Raw genomic sequence first — 23,808 nt, forward strand, 5'->3', positions numbered from 1 at the left:
AAGGCAGGAGGAGGGTGTTGGGAGCAGCCTTTCATTTCAGTTAGAGAGAAAGCTCAAACTGCAAGCACTAATGAAGCAGCACTTGGAAAGAAAGAACCTGAGTGATTCTCATTGATTATGCAGGGGTCTATTGGCTGCTAAACTGAAGGAGGAGTTTACCCCAGAGAGGGCCAGGAGAGGACCAGTGGGGCAGGAGCCACTGTGATTTTGTGGGTGCACTCGAAGCTGTGGGAGTAAGGAAGAGCTGGGACACTGAGCTGTGTTTACCTGTCCATTGAGAATGCAGAATTCCTGAAGCTTGTTTGGTTTAAAGAATTTTCTGAATATTAGCACTTTCCTTCTTAGAAGAATCACTGGATATGGCCATTTCTGCCTTTAAACAGATACTCAAATTAACGTGTTAGCACCTCCAACTTAAAATTAATCTGCCTGGATTAGTCTCCTGGAAGGGGTTACTTACGCCTTTATTTGTGGGGTAGCTACAGTCTCCCCGCTGAACAGAGATCTCTGGTTTGTCACCAGACTGTTTGAGGTCTTTCTCTCCTTGATTGTGCCTGACCCTCTCCAGGACAGGACTAGGTCTTTCTTCTCCACGTGTCCTCCTATTCAGAGCACTTTCCCTCTGCACCAGCTCCCTGGCTGTGCAGGTATGGACCTTTGTCATCACCCATCACTTTATTCCCCAGATGGAAGCCCCCAGCAGTCCCAGGCCCAGAATGTGCGGGGGGTCAGAAGCCAGAGCTGGTGAGTGCACAGATATTGATGCAGTCACACCCCAAGTGAGAGTTCTTAAAAGCTCCAGTGAAGTGTTCTCTCAGCACCAGCAGGAGGGAATTGAGGAGCTTTGGGTTTGGGAACAAAAGTGAAATGAACTTAAGACAAATTCTGGCTCAAGGAACATATCTAGAAACTCCAAGTTTCCTTCTCTTCCATCCTCACTGCTAGTAAGAACGTGATCCCCATTACCACAGAAATGCCCCCACACACACACAGAGAGGGACAAATGGCTCCCTCTCACCTGCAGCCCTCCTCCCTCATACAGATGTGAAAGATTCATGTTGCATAAGGGAAACACAGTCTCTTCTGATATTTATGAGTGTGGTACGTAAAGACAATGACAGAACTGGGCAAAGAGGTTGGAGGTAGGGCCTTTCTCTAGTTCTATGACCTTGTCTAGAGCCAAATGCAACTGTAAAGAGGGGGGTCAGATGTAACGATTAAATGACGACAGAAGCTGAGTCTAGCCTTTACAATGACTGTACAGAAGTGGTGCCAAGAATGGAGCATTCACAGGCCAAGTGCACTGGGAACCTGGGAGAGAGCCACCAGTGAGCTCAGGGAGAGAGCCACCAAACTCCCTCCACAGCCCTTAGTAAAAGAGAGACTACAGAGTATTCTTCCTGAGTCAACTCTGGTAGCAGAAAGGACACCAACTGGAAGGAAGCCAGGGGACTGGGGTCTAGCCCCAGCTCTGCCACTACCTAGCAGTGGCCATGAACAAGTCACTGAACCTTTCTGAGATTCAGGCTGTTCCTCTGTAAAAAGGCAGGGATGACATTAGGGATGGTGAATGGCACACACACCTTTACCTCCATCCTGCCTTTAATAGAGGCTATGGTTCAACCACATCACTTATTAGAATTTTTTTCTACAGCATTCTGGGCAGGACCTTCCAAAAGGGTTGGTACAGAAGCCAAAATCTCCTTATTCTCCAATTTTATAAACTCTACAGTGCCCTCTAATTCCTACATTGAAGGTTCCGACTTTCCAACTAGGACATAACTATTTTTTTCTAATTTAGTGATAGCTCACTCAAAAAAAAAAAAAAAAAGGAAAAGGACAATTTAGGATCATACTTTCATGCACTCCTGTATGCAGTCTGCTCCACCCAGGGGCTGAGCAGGCTCTTCCTGAGGTTACCCCGTCCTTCCTTCTGTGCCAGACATTCTTGTATTTGAGCCTTGCCCTCTGTCAGTTCACCCAGCATGACAGTCCCAGACTGGAGCTCCCTTCTATCCCAAATCGCCCATACTTCACAGCTTAATATTTGGCATCAAGGAATCTACAAGGAGGGGAATGATCTCCGGTTACTAAAAACCAAGACGAGAGAAGGCATTGAATGATTCTATCCAATGCTTACCAAAGCTAACCAGAATGTCAGTTCTCACCCCTGGCAGGAAAGCAATCACACAAACAGTACGAGGATGAGGCCAGCTTCAGAAATTCAGGTGGAGGGGTGCCCGGGTGGCTCAGTTGGTTAAGCATCTGACTTCAGCTCAGGTTATGATCTCACAGCTCAGCTCACGAGTGTGAGCCCCGAGTCAGGCCGGGAGCTGGATTCTCTCTCCGTCTCTCTGTCCCTCCCTGCCCCTCCCCCCCTCACTCTCTTTCAAAAAAGAAAGAAAAGAAAAGAAATACAGGTGGATGCAACTGTGTTTTATTGAAAGAAGCTGTGAAGTGGTTAACATGGGGCACACCTCACCCCTCAAACCATGCAAGGGCAAGCCTTGGGCAGGGAAGCATTTGTGTACTGGAGAGGAGCACCAACTTGAGTTATTTCCCTCAGGGCAGGGAAGGGAGAGGGGAGACGCAGGGGTCACAGTGGTGAGGGGGTGCATCTCACTGCTCCGGCCTCAGGTGGAGACCTAAACAGAATCATCAAAGTGGACTGGCACATACGGGTCCCCCTCACAGGCCACGATGATGTATTTATGTTTCTGGGTGGTCTCATATGTACATCAGGGGTATCTGGAGCCAGGCCTCAGGTGACAGTCGGTGATACTCATCTTTGAGAAACTCTGGTGGCAGTTGGGCTGCCCATTCTTGCAGGTGACATTTCCCTGGAGGCAGACGTCCTGGACATCTGCCAGAGGCTCATGTACAAAGGTGTTCACCGGCTTGCACCGTCCATCTGTCATTTGCCGGCGCCTCATCATTTCGTTGCAGTAGTTGCGGCCATAGTTGGTGAGGTTCGAGTCCACGTGCTGCCGCTGGAACTTCATGGCCCGGGATTCCTTGCCCAGAGAAGGCTGGACGTACCCCAGCGCCAGCAGCACCAGGACCAGAAGTGGGAACCAGATGCAGAACCTTTTCTGAGCCATGGTGGTCTCACTTCCCTGGGAGAGCCTAGCTAGGAAAGGGAGAGGAGAGAGAAAGCGCTGCCTGAGAAAGAGAACCCCAGCTCCTACCTGTGGCCTCCCTGGCTCACAGTCTCCCTTTGGGTCCTCCAGAAAGATATCCCTCCCTCTGCACAATTTTCCAAGTAACAACACACTCACATACACTGTTCTCCCACTAGCTAGAGAGAGGTGGTCTTCCCCTCCGGGTGGTGACATTGAAAGTGATCTCAAATCCTGCAGTCCTGTGCCTGAATACTAGGGAGTTTTAAATTTAAAATACGTCTAGACCCAGAACTCAAGTGGCTCATTAGAAAATCCTTTTGAATAAACTGTGAGCTAAATTGCATCCCTGAGATACCACCAGAACATCTAGGATCATAACTGACAGAGCCCTGTTGTCCTCCAACACAAGGGAAGCAGCCCACTGCCCAACATTGGCATCACAAAGGGATGCCATTGTATTCCAAAGAGAGGTGCTTGTGTCCCCCAGCTTGGGGCAGGGGGGCTGCTGCTCCTTCTCCAGCCCCATTCATTAGTTGTCTGCAGCTCCCATGCTCCATCTGGATATTTGCCTAGCCCAAGCTTTCTCCATGCGAGCCTCACCCACCCTGATTCCTCTTCTCCAACCCTTAAGCAGAAGGAGTCCCTGAGACCGCCTCTTGGGCTACTGACCTGGGTCTCTAGCTTCGTCTCCAGGTGAGAGCAGAAGGCCAGTCTCTGCAATCCCTGGATCCCCGGGGTATGAATCTTATATAGATTACAAAGGGGCTTGGCTTCTAAGAAAAGAAGGGTGGGAGGAGCATCTTGCTTTCAGTCCAGAGGGAATCAAGGACGTTGGGAGCGAGGGGTGAGGAATCAGCCAGGCCAAACTTTTGCAGCATTGCTGGGAAGGATGAGTCTTTGCCTATAGGAACCTTCCTGTGAATCTCATGGGTCTGCTGGTTCACAAGGAGCAGCAGAGAAAGTCACCACAGCACTGGTGCCTGAACTCCAGCAAAGTCTTTGTAATCTCAGGGCCATTTTCACCAAAGAGCCCTCAGTAGTGGTTAGCAGAGGGCACATAAACATGTGATCACCAAGCAGGAGGGAAATGAAGGTCCTCTCTCTCCCCAGGAGTCCTGGAGCGGTTGAAATTCCTTCTGTGAGGAGAGGGGTGAGGCGTCCAGCTGGAGGCTTCTCAGGTCCAGGGGCAGGGAGGTAGTGCCCGCCTGTGACCTAGCCCAGTGTGGCCACTGCAGCCGACGTGGGTTCGGAAGGTGAGTGTGTGGGTGGTTCACATCTACAGCGACCACTCCTGTAAGGTCAGAGTTGAGGAGAGGAACTGAAGCTAAACCAAAACCCCAAATCCCTGTTGGAGAAAAAAAAGAGAACGCCATATTTCTTTTTATTTTATTTTATTTTTTAATTTATTTTTTTTAATTTACATCCAAGTTAGTTAGCATACAGTGCAACAATGATTTCAGGAGTAGATTCCTTAATGCCCCTTGCCCATTTAGCCCATCCCCCCTCCCACAACCCCTCCAGCAACCCTCTGTTTCTTCTCCATATTTAAGAGTCTCGAATGTTTTGTCCCCCTCCCTGTTTTTATATTCTTTTTGCTTCCCTTCCCTTATGTTCATCTGGTTTGTCTCTTAAAGTTCTCATATGAGTGAAGTCATATGATATTTGTGTTTCTCTAATTTCGCTTAGCATAATACCCTCTAGTTCCATCTACGTTATTGCAAATGACAAGATTTCATTCTTTTTGACTGCCAAGTAACAGTCCATTGCGCATATATATATACCACATCTTCTTCTTTATCCATTTATCCATTGATGGACATTTAGGCTCCTTCCATACATTGGCTATTGTTGATAGTGCTGCTATAAACATTGGGGTGCACATGCCCCTTCAAAACAGCACAACTGTATCCCCTGGATAAATACCTAGTAGTGCAACTGCTGGGTTGTAGGAGAACGCCATATTTCTTAATAGCAGGATTGCCTCTGCCAACCAAAAAAGAGGCAAAACTGATGAAGAACAAAGGCCTTTATGGGGGTGGGAGGTCTCAGGATTGCAGTTTGGGGAGCAGATTCCAGAGTACCCAGAAAAGTGTTCTGCCTACACAGGAAGAGTGGGGTTTTCAGGAGAAAGAGGGACATGGGGGCAATTACCTAATTCAAATAAGGGAGGAGAAGGAAAAATGTGATTGGCACTAACAAACTGAGCCATGGGTATTTACACTTTGACTAACTGACTTCTTGGTGTTATCAAGCCACACTCTTCCTGATAGGCATTAATTAATTATTCTGTTTCCAGAAAGTCCACACTGCCAGTTCTATGATCCAGATGCCAGGTGTCCTGCGGACTTTGTAAACAACTGCTTGTAAAACAATTTCTGTGTCTGGCCCAGATCAAAAGGTCTTCTTGCCCAATTCAAAAGTTCATTAGAAAAGGAAATGGAATTTCAAGATGGATTCTGTTGTGTCTAGAAATTTTATAAAATTTCACACCTCCTAGAAAGGGATCTGTTTTTGCTGGGTGACCATTTCAATTCTTGTGGAGTGAAAAAAATAAACATTCCCTCCAACTGTCTTGGTCCAAATTCTGACTTAGCATCTTACGAGTTGGGCAAGCTAGTGAACTTAATTTATTTCTCTGTTCCTCAGTTTCCTCATCTCTGAAATGGGGATGATGATATGTATGTCTTAGCTTTATTATGAGGACAAAATAAGGTAAGATATACAGAGGGCTTAGAAAGGTCTCTAGAAAGCATGATCAATGTTGGCTCTCGTGATTGCTCATGTAGGGTGGTGTTGAGATCCTTAAGGAGTCTGTTTCATTAACATTGTGCCAACTCTGACTTACTCCTTATAAGGGGTGAAGTAAGGGAACTGCCAGGCTTTTGCTTTACTGAAAACCTGAATTGAAAAAAGCACGAAGTTTTGAAGCCCTGGGGTGGGAGAGACAAGGGAAAGGGAGAGAAGAGAGGGAATTCTGGGAGAAGAACAGAATTCTTTAAAGGGAAACGTTTTTATTGTTTGCCACATGATATCCAAGAAATCTGTAGTAAAGTCAGCACTATTTGCTAATGCACATGAATTTGGAAGTAGCGGTAGGGCCAAGGAAGATGTGGTATGGTGTGAGTTTTCAGTTGTGTATTTCTGTAATTTGACCAACACACCACCCTCCACCTGGGTTTTGTCTTCTCTTAATCCTTAGACAGTACTCATATCATCTGGAGTAGTGTTGGGAGGAAAACTTTTCTTAACCACTTAGGTTCATGTTGGAGAGCCTACAAATTAACTGACAAAAGACAGTTTAACAGGCAAATAGACAACATTTATCCATATGCCTGTGTAAGAGCACAAAAGTGGCTTAAAGCTAAAAAGCTAAGGATGAGGGTTTATATGCTAACTTAATAGGGAGAAGGGGGGCTCTATAGGAAACAGGTGGGGTTTTGTTTTTTTTTTTTTAATTTTCTTTTTAATGTTTGTTTATTTTTGAGAGAGAGAGAGAGAGAGAGAGGGAGGGAGAGAGAGAGGAAGACTGCAAGCAGGGGGAGGGGCAGAAAGAAAGGAAGACACAGAATCAGAAGCAGGCTCCAGGCTCTGAGCTGTCACCACAGAGCCAGATGCGGAGCTCAAACCCACAAACCTTGAGATCATGACCTGAGCCGGAGTCGGTCACTTAACCAATGGAGCCACCCAGGCGCCCCTTGTTTGTTTGTTTGTTTGTTTGTTTTTTAAGAGAGATAAATGAGCTTTTAGGGGAACAAGTAGGAAGTAAGATAACTTGTGATAATGTTTGTTTATGCAGGTGTGAGTGATTTGTCTTCTTTCTGGCTGTAAAACTGCCCCAGAGGGGATTTACAGTGCCTTCACTCTCAGAAGACTCTGCCTTTATTCAGATAAAAGAAGCTCTGAAAAGCCTTCTTCTGCGTCTTCTGAGTCTCAACTATCTTCAGTTTAAAATAATCTCCATAAGGTCCCAGTAATTCACTTTTGCTTTTAATTCCCTTGCCTTTGGGGATGTGTCGAGTAAGAGATTGCTATGGCTGAGGTCAGAGAGGTCTTTTCCTGCTTTCTCCTCTAAGGTTTTGATGGTTTCCTGTCTCACATTCAGGTCCTTTATCCATTTTGAGTTTATTTTTGTGAATGGTGTGAGAAAGTGGTCTAGTTTCAACCTTCTCCATGTTGCTGTCCAGTTCTCCCAGCACCATTTGTTAAAGAGACTGTCTTTTTTCCATTGGATGTTCTTTCCTGCTTTGTCAAAGATGAGTTGGCCATACGTTTGCAAATGACATATCGGACAAAGGGCTAGTATCCAAAATCTATAAAGAGCTCACCAAACTCCACACCCGAAAAACAAATAACCCAGTGAAGAAATGGGAAGAAAACATAAATAGACACTTCTCTAAAGAAGACATCCGGATGGCCAACAGGCACATGAAAAGATGTTCAACGTCGCTCCTTATCAGGGAAATACAAATCAAAACCACACTCAGATATCACCTCACGCCCATCAGAGTGGCCAAAATGAACAAATCAGGAGACTATAGATGCTGGAGAGGATGTGGAGAAACGGGAACCCTCTTGCACTGTTCGTGGGAATGCAAATTGGTGCAGCCACTCTGGAAAACAGTGTGGAGGTTCCTCAGAAAATTAAAAATAGACCTACCCTATGACCCAGCAATAGCACTGCTAGGAATTTATCCAAGGGATACAGGAGTACTGATGCATAGGGGCACTTGTACCCCAATGTTTATAGCAGCACTCTCAACAATAGCCAAATTATGGAAAGAGCCTAAATGTCCATCAACTGATGAATGGATAAAGAAATTGTGGTTTATATACACAATGGAATACTACGTGGCAATGAGAAAAAATGAAATATGGCCTTTTGTAGCAACGTGGATGGAACTGGAGACTGTGATGCTAAGTGAAATAAGCCATACAGAGAAAGACAGATACCATATGGTTTCACTCTTATGTGGATCCTGAGAAACTTAACAGAAACCCATGGGGGAGGGGAAGGAAAAAAAAAAAAAAAAAAAAAGAGGTTAGAGTGGGAGAGAGCCAAAGCATAAGAGACTGTTAAAAACTGAGAACAAACTGAGGGTAGATGGGGGGTGGGAGGGAGGGTACGGTGGGTGATGGGTATTGAGGAGGGCACCTTTTGGGATGAGCACTGGGTGTTGTATGGAAACCAATTTGACAATAAATTTCATATATTAAAAAAAATTATGTAACTGAGAGAATAATAATTAAAATAAAACCTTCAGGATTCCTATAAAAAAAATAAAAAATAAACAACTGGAAGCATAAAAAAATAAATAAATAAATAAATAAATAAATAAATAAATAAATAAAATAATCTCCATATCGGGGCACCTAGGTGGCTCAGTCAGTTGAGCGTCTGGCTTTGGCTCAGGTCATGATTTCATGGTTCATGAGTTGGAGCCCCACGTTGGGCTTTGCACTGACAGCATGGACCCTGCTTCAGATTCTCTGCCTCCTTGTCTCTCTCTGCCCCTCCACCATTTGTGCTCCTCTCTCTCTCAAAAAATAAACATTAAAAAAAAAAATCTCCCTATCAACTCTGGGGATCCAAGTGGGCCATGCTAAAAAAACAAAATCCAGCAGAGTGAGTATACAGATGTAATTGGCTTTATTTGATGATCCATGAATGGGGCTGCATCCCACTGAGCAGACAGAAGCTCTGAAGAGCTGTACAAAATGGAAGACCTTTATAGGCAGAAGAAATTGGGACAAGGAAGTTAATCTAGCAAAGAGTGGATTGTTCCAGGCATAAGTAATAGAGTAAGTCAAAATATCACGTGTTACCTAATTAAGGTACAACAAGAAGAACACAGCATCACTTCCCTGATCTTCCTATCAAAGATGCATAACTTGAATTTAATAATGAAGAAAATCAGGCGAACCCAAATTGAAAGATATGCTACAAAACAACTGTCAAAGTCAGGAAGTCAAGAAAAACCTGAGGAATTGTCCCAGGTGGAAGGAAAGTAGAGAGACACAGCAACTAAAACAACATGTAATTCTGAACTGAAATCTTTTGCTATAAAAGACACTATTGAGGGGTGCCTTGGTGGCTCAGTTGGTTAAGCGTCTGAATTTGGCTCGGGTCATGATCTCACGGTTCGTGAATTCGAGGCTGCTTCAGATTCTCTGTCTCCCTTTCTTTCTGCCCCTCCCCTACTCTTGTTCTGTCTCTCTCAAAAATAAATAAACATTAAAAAACAATTTTTTTTTAAAGACACTATTGAGGCAATTGGCAAACTTGAATGGGATCTGAGGATTAAATTGTGGTTCAGCATCAAGGTTCATTTCCTGTTTGATGACTGTGGTTAAGTAGGAGAATGTCCTTGTTTGTATGCAACACACGCTAATGTATTTGGTGGGGGTAAGGGTGGTAGGTGGTGGTGGGCATCATGGTTTCAAAGTGGTTTATGCCTCAATTGGCTCAAGAAAAAGAAAGCCCTTGGAATTCTACTTTCAACTTTTAGGTGAACTTGAGTTTCTTTTCAAAATGAAAAAAAAAATCTCTTTAAAAAAATATATATCACAGTGGGAAAATCCAGACAGGATATTTTAGAAAGAGAGAGAGGAGAGGCAGAGGGAGAGAGAGAGAATCCCTGGGATCATGACCTGAGCTGAAATCAAGAGTCAGACACTCAATCAACTGAACCATCCAGGCACCCTTCAAGCAGAAGACTTCTAAAGTTTATTTGTTTATTTCAATAGCAAGAGAGAGACAGAGAGAGAATGTGTAGGGGAGGGGTAAAGAGACAGGGAGAGAGAGAGAATCCCAAGCAGGCTTTGCACTGTCAGCACGGAGCCCAATGTAGGCTCATGAACCAGGAGATCATGACCTGAGCCGAAGTCGGACGCTTAACCAACTGAGCCACCAGGCACCCCTTAGACAGAGGACTTCTAAATCTAGGAGGACCTGAGTCAAAATTTCAAATGCAAGTATGTTGCAAAATATTCAAAACCAGAGATGAGAATGAGCACCAGAAAATCTGGAACAAGAAGGCATGAATGGGATGGTCTTAAGTGATCACCTAGGATCCTTGTAAGGACAGGGTAGGATATGATATCTGGAGTGGTCACATAGGTTGAAGGGCCAGAGGAAGTGAAAACAAAAAAGAAACAAATGGAGTCCAAAAATAATACACTAACTCCAAGAAAATTCCAAACAGAGCAATTAAAGCTCTGATTTACTGTTCGGACTTGAAATGAAATGATAATAAATAACAGTCAAGCACAGATTCACATGAAAATCAAATGAAACTAATCTCATTCCCTGCCTTGACAAGATAGAATTAAGGAATATTTGGCATCTTTACTTCAGCAAAGCATTGGATAAAGTCTCGTGATACATGGCTACCTGTCTCCCTGGTTAAGTCAGATCTTATGATGCTGTGACATGGAGCTGCTTCATCAGGCCTGTCCTGTTCATCACATTTACAGATGATTTCAACAAAGATGCAGGATCTCACAATACATGGTGCAACAGACAGATGACAGAGAGAGAAAAAAACATGGATGATAGAATCAAGACCCAAAAAGCTCTTGCCAGTCGTAGTGGGTTACATCCAAAAACTAAAAGATGAAATTTCACAGGTATAAGTCTTCTGACTTTGGAAGCAAAAAACAAAATGCATAACTACTGGACAGAGGTGGGATGATGATGAGTTTCCCAGCAATACCTTCCTCCACGCTACGCTGAGTGCTTGCATAGTGTAGGCTGTGCTAGGCAATATGGATACAACAGTGATTCAGACAGAATTGCTGCCCTCAGTGACCTTACAGTCCTTTGGGAGATATAAGCAAATAAACAGTAAAACAAAATGCTACGTGACAGTCCAACTCTTGGCTTTGGCTCAGGTCACGATCTCACAGTTTGTGAGTTTGAGCCCCATGTCGGGCTCCTCGCTGAGTGTGGAAACTGCTTGGGATTCTCTTTCCCTCTGCCCCTCCTGGCTCGTACACTCACGTGCATGCGTGTTCTCTCTCTCTCTCTCTCTCTCGCTCTCTCCCTCTCTCAAAATAACTAAACTTTAAAATGTTTCATGGCAAAGACCACTAGTGTGAGAGATCGTATGGAGGAACACTTCGCCCTACTTTTGTAGGCTTCAGAAATGTCTCCCAGAATAAGTCACAGCTGAGTGGGGACCCAAAAGATGAGTAAGAGTAAAGTAATGTTGAGAGAAAGAGTTTTCCAGATAAATGAAGCAGCAAGTCAAAGATCTGTAGATGAGAGAGGGCATGGCTCTTTGGGCCTTGAAAGTCCTGGTGGGCCTGTGGGGCTAATGTAGGAAGTAACAGGTATTAGGAAAGACAGTAGGGAAGGACTAGAGACAGCTACATTAGAGAACCTGAGGGAATTGATGATGGCCTGAAATAAGCTATGGGAATGAAAAACAGCAGACAGAGATGAAAGAGCCAAAATCTACAGAACTTGGTGATTGGTTGGTTCAGGGCAATGAGAGAAAGGGGACATTGATAGGGTGCCTGGCTGACTCATTTGGTGGAGTGTGTGACTCTCGATCTCAGGGTGGTGTGTTGAAGCCCCACACTGGGTGCAGAGATTATTTTTAAAAAATCTGAAAGTAAGGGAAGGGACGGGAAGGGACGGGAAGAGAAGAGAAGAGAAGGGAAGGGAAGGGAAGGGAAGGGAAGGGAAGGGAAGGGAAGGGAAGGGAAGAGAAGAGAAGAGAAGAGAAGAGAAGAGAAGAGAAGAGAAGAGAAGAGAAGAGAAAAAGACCTGGTGAGTAGAACCCCAGATTACATTGCCCTATGTAGCAATTTAATTGTTCATTTAATACTCCCAACAACACCAAGAGATGAATGCTGTTATTATATCACTTTGTAGATGAGCAACCTCAGAGAAGTTATATAACTTGCCAGACTTGAGGCCAGAAAGTAATAGATTTGATATTCAAGCCCAGATTAACTAAAACACAGTGGACTGGGCATTTATTTTCACATATCAGGTATAAGACATAAGTAAGAAGTAATAATTTTTTAATTTATTTATTTATTTTGAGAGAGAGAGAGAGAGAGAGAGAGAGAGTGCACACACATGAGCAGGGTGAGGTAGATAGAGAGTGAGAGAGAGAATCCCAAGCAGGATCTGTGCTGTCAGTGCAGAGTCCAACAGGGGGCTCGATCTCACAAACCATGAGATCATGACCTGAGCTGAAACCAAGAGTTTAATGCTTAACTGATTGAGCCACCCAGATGCCCCAAAGTAATAGTTTTTAAAATGTCATTTCCCATTTAAATTTGAAAGTTTATGGGGGCACCTGGCTTGCTCAGTCGCCAGAGCATGTAACTCTTGATGTCAGAGTTGTGGGTTTGAGTCCCATGTTGGGTGTAGAGATTACTTTAAAAAATTGTTTTTAAGTTTACTACTTTAATGATCTTCTGGATTTCAAGTTTTTGTTCATATGTGTACATAGATGTCCAAAAGTGTTGACGCTTGAATGGCAAGTCATGGCAAAGGGAACAGCAAAGTATCTTCCAGGTCCTGCTTTGTTACCAATGGAATGTCCATTGGCAGAAGAGGCACAGAAGTGCTAGGAAGTGATGACTGTAGGAATTCTGGCTTATGTGATTCATTTATAAAGATGAAGAACACAGGAGGAACACCCAGTATAATGAGAAAGACTATGGGGTTTTTGAGATTATTTTCAAAGGAATGACAGACTGATAGGTGACTTCTCAATAGAGACTGTGGAAGGCAGAAAAGCAAGGAACTATTATGTTTAAAGTGCTGACAGGAAATCATTGCCAACTGTGATGAGAAAAACAATTTTTGAGTTGCTGCCTAGACATCTTACAGTATGACAACTGCTCAGAGTCTAGATATTTAGAGAAGAGCAAGTTCTTGCTCTGCTTTACCGAGGGCACCTTTTGAAATAACCACTTATAGCTGAGCTGGTGGAAAGTTAGTGGCCTCCACGCCAACCTTTTAAGTGATGGGTGCCTGTTACCTTGCTCTCTATCTCTTGCTTACTTGTGACCAGGGACAGAGGACTGCCCTGTCCCCTGGTTCACTGTGCCATTGGCTCATCCCCCAACCTTCCCTCCCCACCGCCCCACCACTGCCTGCCCGACCCTCCATCTCACCATTTCTGGGATCTGTAAGTAACAAATCTTGTGACTTTACTTCTATTTACGTGTACTGAAACTAGACCTCCAAGCAAAATGACACTGGGCTTTCCATTCCCCAAAGTGGCAGCTGGAAGGCTGACGGAGTAACATGGCCATGTAGGCGGCTTGCACCTCCTCTTCAGCAGGTCATAATCTGCATATTCTTAGTTTAATACATGAGCTCTGGTTTCTCAACACACCAGCCTAGAATTATTTACCCTGTCACATAACAATGAAGGTAAAATAAAACATTTGCAGACATAAAAATAAAATAAAATAAAACCTCATGGAATTTCTAACTAGTAAACCTTCACTAAAAAAATTTCAAAGCACGGATTTCAGGTTAGAGGGAAAAGCTATTCGATGGATGTCTGAAATTCAGGAAGGAATAAAAAAAAGATGATGATAAATATGTGAGCAAATATAAAAAACCTTCTCAACTGCATAAAATAATAATATCTTGTTGAATTAAAAAGATAAAATCAGGGGTGCCTGGGTGGCTCAGTCGGTTGAGTGCCTGACTCCGGCTCAGGTCATGATCTCGTGGTTCATGGGTTCGAGCCCGCGTCGGGCTCTGTGCTGACAGATCGGAGCCTGGAGGCTACTATGGATTCTGTGTCTCCCTCTCCCTCCTTCTCTCTCCCTCTCCCCGACTCACGCTCAGTCTCTCTCTCTCTCTCTCTCTCTGTCTCAAAAATAAATAAACATTAAAAAAAATTTTTAAGATAAAATCGAAATATATGTCAGTAACATAATTTGGAAGTAATATGAATTGCCATGTGTTCAAGAGATGACTAAAAGGTATTGATTAGACTTTTATATGTTTAGTATGCATTTTGGAATCTCTAAGGTAAATAATGAAAAGAATGGGTATGAATTCCAAACTAGCAGAGACAATAAGTGCAATGAGGATCAGTAAGGATAGGCTTGGTTGTACTCCAGTAACAAAGAAACTCAAAATTTCCCATTTCTGCTACAGGTCTATCCTGGTCCAACCAAGGGACTCTGCCCCCTGTAGTTACTTGGGAATACAAACACACAGACTTCGTCTTGACACATACTTCATAATCACAGAGGCAGAGGAAAGACAAACAACCCACAGGATGGTTCTTAACCCTTCTACTGTAAGGGACACGTGTCATGTCTACTCACACTTCATTAACCAGAGAAAGCCTCATGGTCACATTTAAGTACAAGGGACAGAGAAATAGAATCCTTTTAGGGGAGGCAAGATGATGGAACAGCATGGAAGGTTTTTGTGTCTCTCGCGTCCATGAAATAGAGCCAGACCAACACTAAACCATCCTGCACACCTAGAAAATTGATCTGAGGATTAACACAACAATCTTCACAAACTGAACCACAGAATTCAGTAGGTATGCAGCATGGAGAGGTGAATTTAGGGAGAAAGAAGCCACAGAGGGCAGGGAGCCGGGTTTGCGTGGGTTGAGACGACGGAGATGGGGGGAGAATAGGGGAAACACACCCCCCAAAAAACAGCTGGAGAGAAAGTGGAAAAGTGAAAACAGCTGCAAGGACTGAACTAAGAAGGGAGAAAGGAAAGCGTTTAAATTCCATTAAGACTATCAACAGGGGGAGCACAGAGTCTGAACTCCGCAGCTTGATACCTGGCGGTGCTCTGGTGGGAAGGGTGAATCCCCAGGAGCAGAGTGGAGTCCAGGGTTCTTCAGGCCACAAGTGGAAAGGCGGTTGCCTTGCCGGGAGGACACTTGGTAGAGGCTGTGTGGGTCCCCCAAAGGTAAGGCCCCAGTGGACCCGGGAGAACAATCACATTCGCTGGTGCTGGAACAAGGTCGTTAAGGGTGAAGCCTGGTGCCAGATGTGTGTTGTGATTTTCCATAATCCTTGAAACGCTGATGCTACACTATCTTACGAACTTTTTCTGGGGTGGGCTGGCACCCGGCCACAGTCTCTGGGCATCAGCAGCAGCACTGTCCCACAAATGTTCCTCGGTGCAGCTGGCACCAGGTCATTGCTCAGTGAGACCCTCCTGCAGAGGGGCAGAACAGGTCAAAGCCGCAGTCCTTCAGAAGTAAGAGGTGGGGGAAAACAACAGCATCTGAGACAAAACTCAAGAGGCAGATGCTGCCTGGGGCTTGGTCGCAGACTGTGCAAAAGCGTGGAGTAGATGGAAGCCGAAGACAAAGGATGGGTGCGCGATTGCTGATCGGGGAGAACAGAGTTGGATACTAAGACTGGGTGACTGGGTGACGCCATTTTAACCGCACCCGCGCATGCGCTTACGCACCTACAAGCGCCACAAGAATCCACCCCAAAAGCTAGGCAGCGCCATCTAGCGGAGAATGGAGCCATTACCCTATGCCCCACCCAACTGGGCCAACCTCATTCTTTAGGAACACAAGTCTCTCCACCTGCTTAGTTTATGGACCATAAAGTGCTTCATAGTTTGACTCCTAGGGGAAGACAAAATAGCTTTAGTCTTATTTCAGTCTGTTCATCGGTCCATGCATTCAATATTCTTTCTTTTTTTTCTTCCTTTTTTCTTTTTTTCTTTCTTGTTTCTTTTCTTTTTCTTGAATACAGAAAAGAAAAAATTCATTTTTATTTTCAATTTTCACTAAAAATATTTTCTTTAATTTTTTTCTACCATATTTTTTACTTTTCTGTAAATTCTTTCAAATTCTATTTTACTTCCATCATTTAATTTTAGTCTACTTCAGTGTTTTCATTTTTTCAAATTTTCAAATGATTTCTTTTTTTTCTTTCCCATTTTCTCTCTAAGTATCAAGCCCCTTTCCATACCCAGACCAAAACACACCTAGGATCTAGCATCATTTATTCGATTTTGTGTGTGTGTGTGTGTTTGTTCTTAATTTTTTAATTTTAATATTTTTTAGTTTTAATTTTTTTAATTTTAATTTTTTCTACCTCATTAATTCCTTTTCTCCCTTCAAAATGATGAAACAAAGGAATGCACACCAAAAGAAAGAGCAGAGAGAAACGACAGCCAGGGACTTAACCAACACAGATACAAGCAAGATGTCTGAATCAGAATTTAGAATCATGATAATAAGAATACTAGCTGGAGTCAAAAATAAATTAGAATCCCTTTCTGCAGAGATAAAAGAAGTAAAAGCTAGTCAGGATGAAATAAAAAATGTTGTAACTGAGCTGCAATCTCGAATGGATGTTGTGGTGGCAAGGATGGCTGGGGCAGAACAGAGCATCAGCGATATAGAGGACAAATTTATGGAGAAAAATGAAGCAGGAAAAAAAGAGGGAGATTAAGGCAAAAGAGCACGATTTAAGAATTAGAGAAATCAGTGACTCATTAAAAAGAAACAACATCAGACTCATAGGGGTCCCACAAGAGGAAGAGAGAGAAATAGGGGTAGAAAGGTTATGTCTGCAAATCACAGTGGAAAACTTTCCTAACCTGGGGAAGGACACAGACATCAAAATCCAGGAAGCACAGAGGACTCCCATTAGATTCAACAAACACCGACCATCAACAAGGCATATAAGAGTCAAATTCACAAAATACTCAGGCAAGGAGAGAATCATGAAAGCAGCAAGGGGAAAAAAGTCCTTAACCTACAAGGAAAGACAGATCAGGTTTTCAGCAGACCCATCCACAGAAACTTGGCAGGCGAGAAAGCAGTGGCAGAATATAGTCAATGCGCTGAATCAGAAAAATATGCAGCCACGAATTCTTTATCCAACAAGGCTGTCATTCAAAATAGAAGGAGATATAAAAAAAAGTTTCCCAGACAAACAAAAATTAAAGGAGTTTGTGACCACTAAACCAGCCCTGTAAGAAATTTTAAGGGGGACTCCCTGAGGGGAGAAAAGATGGGGAAAAAAATAAAGACAGATCAAACTCAACACCCAAAACACAAATAATCCAGTGAAGAAATGGGCAAAAGACATGAATAGACACTTCTCCAAGGAAGACATCCATATGGCCAACTGGCACTGAAAAAGTGCTCAACATCACTCATCATCAGGGAAATACAAATCAAAACCACAATGAGATACCACCTGACACCTGTCAGAATGGCTAACATTAACAACTCAGGCAACGACAGATGTTGGCGAGGATGCGGAGAAAGAGGATCTCTTTTGCATTGTTGGTGGCAATGCAAGCTGGTGCAGCCACTCTGGAAAACAGTATGGAGTTTCCTCAAAAAACTAAAAATAGAACTACCCTACGACCCAGCAATTGCACTACGAGGCATTTATCCAAGGGATACAGGTGTGCTGTTTTGAAGGGACACATACATCCCATTGTTTACAGCAGCACTATCAGCAATAGCCAAAGTATGGCAAGAGCCCAAATGTCCATCGATGGATGAATGGATAAAGAAGACGTGATATATATATATATATATATATATATATATATATATATATATATACACACACACACACACACACACACACACACACACACACACACAATGGAGTACTACTCGGCAATCAAAAAGAATGAAATCTTGCCATTTGCAACTACGTGGATGGAACTGGAGAGTATTATGCTAAGCAAAATTAGTTAGAGAAAGACAAAAATCATATGACTTCACTCATATGAGGACTTTAAGAGACAAAACAGTTGGACATAAGGGAAGGGAAACAAAAATAATATAAAAACAGGGAGGGGGACAAAACATAAGAGACATAAATGTGGAGAACAAACAGTGGTTGCTGGAGGGGTTGTGGGAGGGGGGATGGGCTAAATGGGTAAGGGGCACTAAGGAATCTCCTTTTGAAATCATTGTTGCACTACATGCTAACTAATTTGGATGTAAATTTTAAAAAATAAAAAATAAAACAAATTAAAAAAAAGGAGTTAGTACAGAAGACACTGAAAATACAGCGCAGAGACAGAGCATAGCCCCAGGAACAGGGCAGAGATGGGTAAAGAACAGGAGTCTGTGTTCTCTGTGAGCATCTTGGAAAGGGGGACATAGGTACCAGGCAAGGAGAGGGATGCAGCTGAGAAACAGGGAAGTTGACTAAGTATATGAGTAGAACAGGAACGTCCTTTCTAGCAATGGAATTTTCTCCTATGAAAGGGACTTGAGTGACTTCTCTTGTTTGCCTCGAACCTCTGCTTTAAAACAGGGTTCTAGGGGTGCCTGGGTGGCTCAGTTGGTTTAGCATCTGACTTCGGCTCAGGTCATGATCTCACAGTTCGTGGGTTTGAGCCCCGCGTCAGGCTCTGTGCTGACCACTCAGAGCCTGGAGCCTGCTTCTGATTCTATGTCTCCCTCTCTCGGTGCCCCTCCCCCACTCACACTTTGTCTCTCTCTCAAAAATAAATAAACATTAAAAAAAAAAACCAGGGTTCTAAGAATGTCTACATCATCTCTGTTGTCCTCTGGATCATAGGGAAAGTTATCCAGTATAGAATGAGTCTGTGACCCATTACTGAGAGGCCTCATTTCATCAACATTGATTTATCTTCACTATACATATCAAAAGGTGATGTCAATCTCTAGGAATTTTTCTCAAGTAGTTTGACTTACATCACAACTGTAGTTTATTTATGCACATACAATGTGATATTTATTTCCATAAATTGCTTTTGAGAAACTGAATAGAACCAGTAGTGGGGTACCTAGCTGGCTCAGTCAGAGGAGCATGCGATTCTTGATCTCCAGGTCATAAGTTCAAGCCCCATGTTGGGTGGGGAGATTATTCAAATAAATGAAACTTAAAAAAAAAAAAAAAAGAATATATCCAGTAGAATGAAGAGACCGTATGTATTAGCTGTAACTTCACGACTGGTTTGCTGTGTTCAGGGAAGATTATTTCACCTCTCTGGATCTGTTTCATCTCTACAAAACAGACAGGCTTGATGATTGGCAAAGCAACAATAAAAGATAATTTAAATGTATAGGTATTGGAGTGTATTTGGACAGAGGTGTAGAATCAGTTACTGCAACACTGACTGGCATTTTTGGATGAGTAAGATTAATACACAAAAGTCCTACATTACTATTTTGTTTTTTGGGGTTTTTGTTTTTTGTTTTTTGTTTTTTTAATTTATTTTTGAATTTTTTTTAACGTTTATTTATTTTTGAGACAGAGAGAGACAGAACATGAACAGGGGAGGGTCAGAGAGAGAGGAAGACACAAAATCTGAAACAGGCTCCAGGCTCTGAGCTGTCAGCACAGAGCCTGACACCGGGCTTGAACTCATGGACCACGATATCATGACCTGAGCCGAAGTCGGATGCCCAACCAAATAAGCTACCCAGGCGCCCCTCTGTTTTGAAGACCAGTGATATTTCAGCCTCTGTAATTTGTTTCCATATCTGTAATCAGGGATAATTAAAGTACTTACTCAAAGATGATACAGACTGAATGTTTGTTTCCCCACACCCACCCCCAAATTCATCTATTAAAACCTAACTCTAAATGTGATGGTATTTGGAGGTGGGGCCTTTGGGAGGTGATTAGGTCATGAGGGTAGAGCCCTTATGAATGGGATTAGTGCCCTTATAAGAGAAACCACATAGAGCTCCCTTACCCTTATTGTCATGTGAGGTAATAGTGAGAAACTGGTTCATAGCTACAAAACCATACGCCCCTGTTTGCCCAGGACCATCCCTATTTATGCCCACTCTCTTGGCATAATACATAATAATGTCCCTTTTCACTCTCAAAAGTGTCCCAAGTCAGGGGCGCTTGGGTGGCTCAGTCAGTTGAGGGTCCGACTCTTGATTTCAGCTCAGGTCATGATCCCAGGATCATGGGATCAAGCCCTGCATAGGGCTCTGCACTGAGCATAAAGCCGGTTTAGGATTCTGTGTCTCCCTCTCTCTCTGCCCCTCCCCTCCATCTCTATCTCAAAATAAATAAATAAAATTTTTTTTTAAGTATCTCAATTCAGACGGTAAATTATACAGTCACCATATTCAAAGCACATAACAAGCCTTAACAGAATTGTAACATTATTATTACCAGTGATGAGGAAAACAAAGGCAAGAGAAATGTAGCTTAAATTAAATCTCCCTGCAGCTTGTAGTCCACTGATAGACACCTGAAACATGCAGAGCATGACCTTCCTCAAGGAACTCATGGCTGCCTTACTGCCGTAATATTTGTGTTTTATTAAAGACTAAAAGTAACCTTATCTTAACAGCAGCTGGCCCCTCAAAGTCCTGACATCCTTGCTTCCAAATTCCTTAGAGACTTATGCAATCCCTAACCCCCACTAATTAAAAAGTATATAATCGGTCCCTCCTCCTCTCAGTGCAGCTCTTTCTGCCCACGGGTTCTATCCCCATGCTATAATAGAATCGCCTTTTTGCACCAAAAACATCTCAAGAATTCTTTCTTAGCCATTCGCTCATGAACCCCATTTTATAATTTTATCACAAGTACTGATATTGTTTCTTAAAGAGTCAGAATTAAAAGTTCATTTTTAATTGTGAATTAGTAGGGATGACAATGGTTGAAGTTTTTGATTAGGCATTTTCCTATCAGGAAAATGCAGACAGATCTGGACTTGGACATCATTGTGGACACACTGAGATTTACATTGGGGGAACTTGCAGCAGGCAATGAGAAATTCAAAGCAATGCCTCTGAGAGAGACTTGGGACACCATGTACAACTGAGCATAACTCCATGGGGGCCATGGTGGGAGCCATGGCTGCATCCAAGGGGGAAAATGGGACAGATAAGTTTGTTAACAGGAGGCAAAGGGTGTGAATGAAGGCTGAAGGAAGAGGTGTCTAAACAACACAGCTTCCTTGCACCTGAAGGTTGGATACCAACCTTTGGATACCACCTCTGTGTGGTAGACAGAAGAGGGGCCAGGAAGAAAAGGGAGCAGATCTGGCTGTCTGGGCTGTGTCCCCTGTCATGCCCTATCTCCTGAACTCCCTCTCAAGAGCCCTTGATTCCTGGTAGGATCCTTGAAGCAGCTTCAAATCTCCCAGACACACCCTGGCCTCAGAAAAACAGACCATTGCAGATAGCATTTCAGAGCTGGAAGTTGGTCAGCCAGTTCAGATGACTGGAGTTACAGCCAAATAATAAAATCATTATTGACTTAGGGTCTCAGTGAACAATGCAGTATTTGTTTAACATTTCTGAGCTCTTGCTGATTGTTCAAGTTTCAGAAAATACTCTCTTCCAGAGAAAAGCAATTAAAATTAGACTGGGTATTTGGAGTGAGGGGAGGACATCTGGGGTTTGCCCTGAACTTTCACTGACCTTCAGCCCCTTAGGGCATGCTCCTCATAATCAGTTCATCATGTCCACTGACTAGTCTAAGGAAAGAAAAGAGGGCTCCCCCTGGGATGGCCAGATGCATCTGCCTACTTATCTTTCTGTTATCATCTCAGTCTAGAAACCACTTTCTGCTCCTGATTCTATGCCCAGTTAATTTCATTTGTGACTTTGTGGAACATAATGTAGTGGAAAACAGCACAGGAATGAATTTGAGCCTGAAAGCCAACAGTCTAACCTAAGGTTAACAACGTTGTGTTGATTATGTATTGCTATACAGCACACTTACTAAACACCGACACTTTTATTATCTCTGATTTTATGGTTTAAGTGTAAACCTTCAGTCTTAAACAGGGTGGGGCAGAGGTAAGGGGAAAATTGCAAGCACATCCTTAACTTTTTGAGTGGTCTGATTCTTTATAGTGGTACTGGCAAAGCAATTCTCAAACTACGTTAGATGTATTACAGGAGTGAGCAAATGAGCCCAAGGGTTAATGTTGTGAAGAGCCAGGGTTCAACTTGGACATGTGATTACAGAATGGTTGGAGGAAACATAAGGGAGGAAGAAACTTTCTCTTCTACCCTCTAAGTTCAGTGATTGAGGACCTACAAATTAAGCTGACAAAAGAGAGTGGCGCCTGGGTGGCTGAGTCAATTGAGCATCCAACTCTGGATTTGGGCTCAGGTCGTGATCCACGGTTGTGGGACCAACCCCATGACGGGCTCTGCACTGAGTGTAGAGCCTGCTTGAGATTCTCCCCTACCTCTTCCCCCCCCACCCCCTCCCCCACTCACACTCTCTCTCTAAAAATAAAAAAGAAAAAGAAACAAATAAATAAACTGACAAAACATGGACTAACAAGAGAAAAAATTAATTACATACATATATACAACACCAAGAATGAACCCTAATGTATTCTATGGACTTTAAGTGATTATGATATGTCAATGTAGGTCCATTGGTGGGAACAAGTGTACCACTCTAATACAGGAGGCTATGCATGCGGGCATGGGAGGCAGAGGGTATATAAGAACTCTATACTTTCTGCTCAGTTTTTCTGTGTATCTACAACTGTTCTTTAAGAATTAGGTCTATTTAACAGGAAATCTAAAAAAGAGAGATGCTGATTTCTTCAAAACTTTCAAAGACCTAAAAGACTATGTAAACGTTACAGATTAAAGGTGGCTAAAGAGACATGGCAATTAAATGTGACACCTGACATTAGGCTGGAACCTGTACTAGAGGGGAAAAAAATATTCTGTGGAGATTATTGGGCCAACTGGCAAGTTGGTATGCAAATAGACCAGATAAAAATATTGCTTCAAAGTTACATTTACTGCTCCAACCAAATGTGTCTGTGTATTACTGTACAAATTTTCTTTTTGAATCCCTTGCCATTCCTGTTGTCCAGAGAGCTTTTGCCCATCTAATCTCATCCCAGCCACCTCCCAACTTCAACTAACCACCCCATGACCACCCAGAGAACCTGGCAGACCATTTCAGCCCTGAGTGATCTAATCTTGCTCTGAACGCAGAGAGGCTATTTCTGCACTGCTTACATTATGTTTTTAGAACCTTGTGTTTCAGGGGCACCTGGGTGGCTCAGTTGGTTAAGCATCTGACTAGTGATTTTGGCTCAGGTCATAATCTCATGGTTGGTGAGTTCAAGCCCCGCATCGGGCTCTGCAATGACAGTGTGAAGCCTGCTTGGGATTCTCTCTCTCCCTCTTCCTCTGCCCCCTCCCTGCCCCTCTCTCTTAAAAACAAACAAACAAACAACAACACCTGGTGTTTTCAGTCATCTCCCTGTATAAGTTTGCATGATACCTTTCCAACTAAACTGCAAGGAAACTAATACTGGGCCATTGTGCTATGTTTCTTTTTACCTCTTAGACTTTTCTTATGATAGATGTTCACTATAATTAATTTATTTGACAATTATGTATCAAGCATCTATACGCACTGGGCTTTATAGTACAAAGATAAATAAGATATGGTTCCTGCCATCAGGACATTTATAGTTCTATATGTGGACCCACACTGTAATCAAAGAGTTTTAAATGTGCAAGGAACATAAAGGAAAGAATAGGAACTGTCCCAAGGAAAGCCCAATGGAGTAATTGACCCTTAAGAGTTGAAATATTTGCAGGTGGTCACCAGGTGGACAGGAAACTGTTGGCAAGGTCTTAATATGCACAGCTGACACAGCAAGTGCTGCACAGGAAAGGGTTCTGCATAATCTCCAGGTCTGTGCTTCCAGTCCCTCAGCATGACAGCCGCAAGCCTTATCCTACACCAG

General features: G+C 43.1%; 1 protein-coding gene across 1 annotated transcript in view; it reads right to left on the reverse strand.

The window, feature by feature from the left end:
* Positions 1–2,425: 2,425 nt before the first annotated feature.
* The window catches only part of LOC122222280 (ribonuclease pancreatic-like), a 49,728-nt gene continuing 28,345 nt past the window's right edge, over positions 2,426–23,808 (reverse strand). Inside the window, 1 exon segment of the mRNA XM_042942608.1 lies at positions 2,426–4,467. Within this exon segment, the coding sequence (XP_042798542.1) occupies positions 2,646–3,335 (690 nt within the window). The 5' untranslated portion in view covers positions 3,336–4,467 and the 3' untranslated portion in view covers positions 2,426–2,645.

Source organism: Panthera leo, chromosome B3 (assembly GCF_018350215.1).
Source record: "Panthera leo isolate Ple1 chromosome B3, P.leo_Ple1_pat1.1, whole genome shotgun sequence".
NCBI lineage: Eukaryota > Metazoa > Chordata > Mammalia > Carnivora > Felidae > Panthera > Panthera leo.